This window comes from Octopus bimaculoides, chromosome 7, assembly GCF_001194135.2.
Source record: "Octopus bimaculoides isolate UCB-OBI-ISO-001 chromosome 7, ASM119413v2, whole genome shotgun sequence".
NCBI classification, from domain to species: domain Eukaryota; kingdom Metazoa; phylum Mollusca; class Cephalopoda; order Octopoda; family Octopodidae; genus Octopus; species Octopus bimaculoides.
Window position 1 is genome coordinate 24,474,575 of NC_068987.1, and position 9,813 is coordinate 24,484,387.

General features: G+C 34.4%; 1 protein-coding gene across 1 annotated transcript; it reads left to right on the top strand.

Annotated features, from left to right (window-relative positions):
• Positions 1-802: 802 nt before the first annotated feature.
• On the top strand, positions 803-9,813 carry LOC106872818 (zinc finger protein 678). The gene is made up of 3 exons (XM_014919937.2): positions 803-1,957; positions 5,685-5,834; positions 6,519-9,813. The coding sequence occupies exons 2-3, from the start codon at positions 5,832-5,834 to the stop codon at positions 7,719-7,721; spliced, it is 1,206 nt and encodes a 401-aa protein (XP_014775423.1). The 5' UTR covers positions 803-1,957; positions 5,685-5,831; the 3' UTR covers positions 7,722-9,813.

The following is a 9,813-nucleotide window of genomic DNA, read 5'->3' on the forward strand; positions in this document are numbered from 1 at the left end:
ACACACACACATATATATATATATTAAAAGCAATTTAGTCTATGTCCAGTCGTAGAATGACCAATGGTTTCGTAATGACAAGGCTTTAGCCTCGTGGATGTCTCGTCAGACTCTAAAGCCGGCTTTAGAACCTGACGAGACGTCCACGAGGCTAAAGCCTTAGTGGATGCAAAACCATTGGTCACTCTACGACTGGACATAAACTCGATTACTTTTAATACATTACTGTGGAGGCGCAATGGCTCAGTGCTTAGGGCAGCGGACTCGCGGTTTCGATCCCCAGACCGGGGGCGTTTTGAGTGCTTATTGAGCGAAAACACTTAAAGCTCCACGAAGCTCCAGTAGATGGTGGTGGCGAACCCTGCTGTGCTCTTTCACCACAACTTTCTCTCACTCTTCCTGTTTCTGTTGTACCTGTATTTCAAAGGGGCACCCTTGTCACACTGTGCCACGCTCAATCTCGCCCGACAACTACGTTAAGGGTACACGTGTCTGTGGAATGCTCAATTACTTGCACGTTAATTTCACGAGCAGGCTGTTCCGTTGATTGGATCAAGTGGAACCTTCGTCGTCGTAACCGGCATAGTGCCGTAGTAATACATTACTGCTCTATGCTTTAGAGTGTACTTATTTACGGATACATGATACATTCACGTTCGCAATTGGTATTAATCCATATGTAAGATAACAGCACGGTTAAGTAACACGGTGTGCTCAAGAGGGCTAGCGAGTACGCAAAAAATAGCATAGCGATTGCCCTCGTTATTGAAAGTAAAAAAAAAAAGAGAAAAAAACCTATCCGGTTCCTGGGTGCTGTGAAAAAAGACGAAGCGAACTAAACAAGGGTTTTATCAAGAGTTATGTCCCTTGGCCACGAATTCCTGGAGATGCTTTTCATCTGCAAAACTTTCCAGACAATGTGTATAGACGTTATGGGATCGGTATGAAATATAATTCTTGATATAACGCTTGTTCAGTTCGTTTTGTTTCTCTCTATATATATATATATACACACATACACATACATACATACATATATAGAAATACTATTATATCTAAATCTCTCAAAGAGAGACATTCAGTAACAGTTCTTTAAAGTAAGGGCTATTTTCCAACATAATGTCGCTGTCTTGAAAGGGACGATGTTACTGTTGTTTTAGCCCCAAGAAACATAGTTTCTAGTTGGCTATATGATACACTGTCCTAATATTTTTGAATATTTATGAAATTGACTTTCTATCTGTTTGTTTGTCTGTCAAGATAAAACTAGACAGCAAATCTGCAGTTGTCTCACCCTGGTTCAGATTCGAAACTGAATCCTTCAATTCTCCTTGGGAATACGACCTATTCAAGCGGCAAAAGAAACCATGACAAATGAGTATTCCACCCAAAGTTGGAAATCGTGGGAATCGCATGACCGTGATATGTAGAACACATTATCGAAAGCGAAAATCACCAAAATGAAAAAATAAAAAAGTTACAGCGGTTTTAGCTGTGTCTAATCGCAATGTGCACCGTTTATATTTATCATTCTCTGTGTTCGAATATTACTTTCATTCAAACTGTACGCTAAAATATGACTTAACAAGAAGGATATTATGTATAAACACAGAAATGAAAGACCTACGGACAAAGTAACAAGATTGTTTCTAGTGTATAAAACTCTCTGGTTATTAGAGGCGAATTCTTTCGATACCATTATTGACACTTCCGGTATGTCAACCCCATTCATCGCCAAATCAATAAACATTGCATCTGTGTTATTTCTGTTAATTATTTTAAACTGTGTTAGTAATACCCAATCACGTCCTGAACTCGTTTATTAACCAGAAGAAAATAGAGATATTCTATAAGAAGTAGATAAAAGTTCTGCTCAATCTATCAATGTCCTCATCAATTTCAACTTCCACTACTTTAGTACATCTCTCATTATCTCATCTTATAACTACATTGTTATGTAAGTATATATAATAATTTACACAAAGTCTCTCTTATGTTTACATTCCTACTTTATCTACACTATTCCTGCTCCTTGCAAGATCTTGTTTTCTTTTATTTCTTTATTTCTTTTCTTCATTCTCTCTTCATTCATACTCTTGAGTTAAGATAGTTTCCAGGAAATATATTTGAATTTGTGTTTTTTCATCTGTTTTCTTCAACGTCGTTATTTACTCTGTGTTTACCTACTTTCGAAAAGAATACAATATACAAAAGCAAACAGGAAAAAAAAAAAAAAGAATTGCGAAAGAAGTGGGGGCTTCTGTTCCGCATTATAAGTAAAGTTACTTTGCACAAACTACTCTTATACAAGTAACGGCAAGGTGTGTATTATGTCTCATGCACATTCGTCCGTCTATACGATCTGAGTTCAAAATCTGCCGAGGTCAACTTTACCTTTCATCCTTTCGAGATAAAACACATACCAGTTACACACAGGGGTCGATGTAATCGACTTAACCTTCACCCCTGAAATTGCTGGTCTTGTGCCAAGATTTGAAACCATTATGTCTCATGCACACGCACACATATAACAACAATCATCACATACACGCACATACATAATAGTCGGCGTGCAAGTGGTAGCAGCAGAATCCATCCATCATTACATACTTATACGCACTGTACTGTACAGCCAGCAGCCGCTCGCTAGAGAGAATGGTTTGGAAGTATGTATGCTTTCGCTAGTTTTTTGACCTGCCACTTCCTTGGTAGCAGCATATTCGTTTGTTCATCCGTTAAATCTTACGAAGGGCTTGCAGATTTTTATTGTCTCAAATATGGTGATCATTTTTAGTGCCTGAATTAAGGAGTTATTTTCTGACTCAAAGAATCCAAGTTTTGCTCCAGACAAGTTGGTATGTAACCTATTGCTCCAATAGTAGGTATGAAGCTAAAAATGTATCTTGAGTACTGGATTTGCAAACTTTTTGCCAGTGGTCAGTAGATATCGTCTTTCTCTTGTATTTTCCTGTCCACACTGGTGTCGCAGAGGGCAGCTGATCTCCACAAGACAGTATATATTTTCCTCTTCATCCCACAAAATATCTGCCTAGTTGTGTTTTAACTTGGTGGTTGTTTTAATTTCAAATTCTGGCAATATTCTTTTGACCTATCAGTCTCAATATAGTCAGCTTCATCTGTTGGTGTTTCCTTTTTTGTTCCAGATAGTTCTGGGCATTGCATCATACATTATGGGAAGATAGGTAGAAGGCATTTTCTTGCAGTTGACAATAATATAGTTGATGTCTTCACTCTTGGTTTTGAATAGTCTATATTTGTTGTCTGTCAATGATTTCTGCCTTTTATGCTGCAGGTACTTGGTGGGGATCTCTTGTTCTTGAATTGCATAGAAGTAGCCTTCAAAGTGAGATGTCATAAACTTGGTACTCCATGCCAAACTTTTGATAGTGTCAGTTCCTTCTACAGTTTGTGTCTTTTGTGTCAAGTAATCACTATCTTCTCAGTGAACTGGTCTGTGTTTTTATTTTGTGTTGATAGATACATTTTTGGATGCTCATTTGAGAGAGATCTGTATCAGCTCTTATTTCATACCTATCCTCATGTTCATTAGCTATTCTAATTATGTTTTGGCTTCATAGTTGGGGCAAGATAGTCACTGATTTCCTTTTTTTTGCTGCAGATGTTTCAGTGTCACAATACATGCTTCGTATGACATCAATACAGATTTAAGACCATGGCAATCATCATTGTGTGGGATGTATAACCTGTCTACGTTTCTATTGATGTTGAAGTTTCCTATAACACTGAGCAGCTTTTGTATTTCATTGACTCCTAGGGACCAGTTTAGCTGGCCAAATGTAAGCATGAGGACAGGCACTGCAAAAGTGTTGTGAGCACTTTGAGTCATCAAAAAGTTCAGATGACCATATTTTTATGTATGTATATGTGTATCTGTCTATAACTAAAAACTAGAAGCCCTTAATTATTATTCTACCATAATAAGACTCTCAATGAAGACAATCATGCAATATCAATATATGTAATAATACAAACCCTTTAACAAGTTCATAGGAATGAAGGACAACTCAGAATAATGAGGCTCTAAGATATAAAAGATTCAGACAACAAGCATATCAAATATGTATTCTCATCATCGGTGACCTAATGGATATCACTATGGTTTTGACACTATGGTTATGTGTACTTGTCTTGTGAAATTTGAGAAAATTGAGAATTATGAATTTGTCTTTTTTTTTCTACTATGTTGGGAACTCAGGTGTCAGCTGACTTTATGTCCTCTTCTAAAAATGTTTTAGAGTGTTTGTGAGGTTGACATGCTAGAGTAGCCAAACTCCCCAGTGAATCCTTGTCTGATATTTTTATTTTATAAATTTACAGCAGCCATTTGTACATCAAATAGAAATCCAGTGATATTCTTCATGGTTCATCATATTTCCAGTGATAGGATGTGTTTGTGTACTCAACTTCTAAATGTAACTTACAACAAGTTTAGAAACTTATGTTCATGCTGAAATGTTAAGTAGAAGTGATGTCGACTCAAACTTGAATCCAACTGTAACCAACAATGTTTCTGATTCTGAAGCCAAACTTTTGCAACTCCTTAAACCTATGAAGTTGAAAATTACTTCAGAATCAGTCTAGTTGTAATAGAATGTGATAATTCTGGTTTATTGTGCAAGGCTCGACTAATGCATGAATATAGACCTGACCTGCTTCTCACCTTTGGTTTGGTTGAAAATTCAGATGAATTCAGACATTGGCAAAGTTCACATCTGATATTGATGTTCTCAGGAAGCATTTCTGATGGCTCCAAAATACAAGAATAGTAGGAAAATAAATGTTTTCATTCAGTATGAAATAATGACAAAAGCACAAGAATAAATCAAGATTGCTAAGCATAATTTTAACAAGAATTTCAAACTACAATCTATAATTGAAGAAATTGAGAAGAGTAATATATATTGTTTTTACTATAACATTCTGTTTATATATATTATACATTATAATATATTGTAATTAGCTTTAATTTAACGTAAACATTAAAATGTTAAAGCAAATTATCTGTTAAAAAACATTTATTTTTCACTGTGTCCATCTGATGTCACTTTTGATTTATAATTTTGAAAGTGATACCCCTCTTTGTAAGTTATACTTTTTTAAAAAAGACTCTATATTTAGTATTTTGTAGTTGCAGCATCTTTCATGTGGCTTTTTCAGAATGGAGATAGTATTTGTGGTTTAGTCTCTGCTGGACTTAGTCAGTATATGTCAGTTTTAATAGATGATAAATCTGATGTCATATTTCACAGTGATTATAGTAGGTATCTATATACAGCTGTGAATGTCACTATACAAGGTCATGATATTCTATGTAATTGGTCATGTATAAAAATTGAAGCAGTTTTTGAGAAGTGATTGGAAGAGATCAATTGACTTGTTTTTTAATGTTTCAGTGGTTTAAGAAGCTACTGATAAAAAGAGGGAATTACAATTGTCAGCATTCCAAACTACAATAAAGTTGGCAGTTATCTTAATAAGTGGTAACAGATTACCTGGTTGTTACTTTGGTTGAAAGTCATATATGTGTTAATATAAGCCAATAATGTTTTATCTCCTGGAATCAATTGAAATATATCTGAAGAGAAAGACAACCAAAGTTTGGGCCAAATGAAGTAATCCATTTTGTATTTATTATGCTGTAGATACTATGGAAGACATGGGGAGAAGCAGTGTTGACCGATTTCAGGAGATTGAACCTCAAAGAAATGAGAAAAAAATAAAAAAGTGGCGAGACATTATGCTGCAGAAGACCCTTCCAAACTATGTAAGCATGGAGAAATGGATATAAAATGGTAAGTGTTTTTGTTTGCCTGGGTCAGATGGAATATGTAATAATTTTAAAATGTTCTACAAATGTCCTTTTGGGCTTCAAATAGTACCCGTTGGTCACATTTCAGTTTGTTCATTTTAAGATCTGTTTGGAATGAACACACACAATTCTCACAGCCTTTATCACTACATCTCTACATCAGAGTATCTTTTCCTTGTAAATATTTTCTGACTCTTTCTTACTATTCTAACTTTTAATACCTGCGGTCAAGTATTTTCTCCAGTAATCTTCATATTAACGCTTCATTGTCCCTTATTTCTTACATTGTCTTTTTATTTCAGGTTATCTGATAACATTGAATTAAAAATATTTTATTGAAGATTATCAACATATTTATCAACTTTTGTAAACTGAAAATAACTTCATAAAGCCAGCAATCTGTTTCTACAACTTTGATTTAGTAGATGTGAAATATTTGTTTGGAATTGAGATCATGAGAAATTTCTCATTATATTTACTGGAAATTTTTTTCTACAGATTGTAAACTTAAATTTGCCATGAAATTTTAATTTCATATATATTAAAACTCTGATATTTGGGTATATCTTTATTAATTGGAGATAGTTTCATGACACTTTTGTTGATGGGTATTAATTACAAGATTACATCCTAATAAATCTACTTGAAGTTATTTTTGTTTTTGCAGTTAAGACATCATCACACAGATAAATTAAAAAAGAAAATTATGGATGAAAAAGCAGAGCCTGAGACTATTGAATCCTGTACTCAGACACCAGAAGATATAGAAGAGGATTCATTCACTTGCGATATATGTGGGAAGTTATTCACATCAAGAAAAAATTCAATACAGCATAAGTTAATCCACTCAGACTCCAAATCATACCAATGTGATGTTTGTGGTAAAAAATTTACTATGAGTAGTTTAACTCGCCACAAACGTATTCACACTAGGAAAAAACAGAATCACTGTGATATCTGTGGTGAAAACTTTTTCACAAATGCTAGTTTATCTTCACACAAGCGTATTCACACAGGAGAGAAACCATACCACTGTGAAATCTGTGACAAATATTTCTCTCGGAAAGGTAATTTATCTACACACAAACTTATTCATGCAGAAGAGAAACCATACCATTGTAATGTCTGTAGTAAATCATTCTTCAATAGTCGTAGCTTAATTGCCCACAAACGTGTTCACACAGGAGAGAAACCATACCACTGTGACAGCTGTGATAAAAAATTTCCAACAAGAGGCCATTTGTCTTACCATATACGTAGTCACACAGGAGAAAGACCCTACCGTTGTGATATCTGTGGTAAAACATTTCCTGTAAGTGGTTCTTTGTCTTACCACAAATATATTCACACAGGAGAAAGACCACATCATTGTGATATCTGTGGTGAAAAATTCACCAGAAAAAGTTCATTAAATCGCCACAAACACATTCACACAGGAGTAAGACCTTATAAATGTGAAACCTGTGGTAAAGCATTTTCTAGAAATTCTGATTTATCATGCCACAAACTTGTTCACACAGGAAAGAAACCATACCACTGTGATATCTGTGGCAAAAAGTTTTCTCAAAATAGTAATTTAACTTCCCACAAACGTATCCACACAGGAGAAGAACCATATCAGTGTGACAAATGTGATGAAACATTTTCTAGTAGTGATGATTTATCTTCCCACAAACATTTCCACAAGAAAGAAAGACCATACCAGTGTGATATCTGTGGTGAAAGATTTTCTAAGTGTACTGAATTGTCTTCCCACAAACATATTCATTCAGGAGAAAGACCGTACCACTGTGATATTTGTGGTAAAACATTTTCTAAAAGGTGTCATTTGTCTTCCCACATACGTGTTCACACAGAAGAAAAGCTATAAAACTATAATAAAACATTCTCACTAAGTGGTACTTTATCACAACTGAAATATATTCATACAGAAAATGACCACACCACTGTGATATCTATTGTGAAACTTGTACTAAAAGTGATTATTTAATTCAACCCAGATGTATCCACACAAGAGGTAGACCATCACTAAGAATCTGCAGTAGTTAGTGAATCTGTTCATATTATATTAGTGTAATAGATTTCAGCACTCAGTATCATCATCATCAATGTTTTATTATTCTTTGTTCCATACTGGTAGTCTGTCTGAGGATACAATATATTTTTTATACACACTGAATATTTGTCCTGTTGAACATATAGCTGTTGTTGCTACTGTTAACTGCTCTTAAACTTCTTTAACATCTGAACTTCCAGTCATCTTTCAGCCTGACAAAATATCCCTATATCCTTTATGCTTTTGTAAATAGTATTGAATTACACCATACATGTTTATCAAGCCACAAAGGACTGGGATATTGGACTATGTTTCAACTAGTATTTTGTATATTGACATGTTGATCTTTATACTCTTGACCATTCTTCCAAGTTAGGAATTTTTTGTGCAACACTATTCTGTTGTTACAGCCAAATCATCAGTGAATAAAAGTTTCCAAAAACAATAATCTTAAACTTTGTGTTGTAGACTCAAGAACTATAGTGAATAGAAAGTGAATGAGGAAAGAAACTTAGTGCATACACAACTACATGATTTACTCACCACCTAAACTTAATTGGCCAGAAATGACTCTCACAAATCATTTATCTGTATTTAATAACCTTACTACACACATCAAACTACATACCTCAAGAACCTGTGAAAAGTGTTCTGCAAGATGACAGATTTTGAATAGAGTGTTATATTTACTTGTGGTTCTACATTGTTATACAAACACAAACTACATCTTATCCCACTGACATTATCATGTACTGTCTTGGCTAAAAAATCGATCTGTTATTTTAGACTTGGTTTATCACACAGATCTCAATTCATTGGTCTGTAAGTTAGTAGGTATAGAGTGTTGCTGAGTAAATCATTGCCAATCAGTTTTCTATTTGATGTTGTCTAGGATGTTTGTATGTGTAGAAGCACCACTGTCTTATACATGTGAGCAGTATTACAATATAAATCTTACTTTAGAGGGTGAACATCTAACCAAGACTGAAGCATTTACTAATCTTTGAGAGGAACCCTAATATTTGTAGAGTCATTTTGGCAATGTTATATATGTGGGGGTCACCATGAGAAATAAGAGTGTGACCTTGGTGTTGTAGCAACTGAAAGGTTTTCATTGAGTGTTGTTTATGAATTGAAAGGCTGAGATACATGACTGTCTCCTTGATAATTGTAATGATTGTCTTTGTGTTGTTGAAAGACACTGGGATGTCTTATTAAAGAATACTGTTGATGTCATTGTTCATGGAAAAAGTATGTGAGTTGTATGTAGCCTCTTAGTCAAAACCACTAACCCTGTCCTTCATTCTTTCTTCTGCTGAGGAGAAAAACCAATCTGAACTTCACACTCACCTATGAAGTGGGTAACCAGCTGGTTGATATCTTTCTGAAGTATATTTTTCAAATGGTAAAATCCTTAGCATCACACAAATCCAAGGGTTTGGATCCTTCCTTATTTCTTGTACCATGTTTTCCATCTTGGTATTTCCTGAAAATGATCATTGAAATTGCTTGCTATGACAATAATATCAACAAAATTGATTTTTGTGACAGCTTAAACAAAGACCTCAGAGAACCTTTCACTGTCAGTTTATCCAACTTATGGGAAGTAAAAGATCAAGGGTTTCAATGTTGTAAAACTTGATATACTTCATTGTATAATTAAAATATATTTCTACATTGAAGAAATACCAGTGGGAATATTTTAGGATCACTACTGTGATGTTAATGTCATAAACAAATATTAAAATTATACAAAATAGTATTTTATCTAAACCTCAGGCTGGGTAACAATGTACCAACTAGAACATTCCAATAATGAACCCACTGTTTTTTGGGTAAACTACCATCAAAGATGAGAAAATATATAAAATAAATACCTCATTAAAATAAAATTTTGAAATATTAA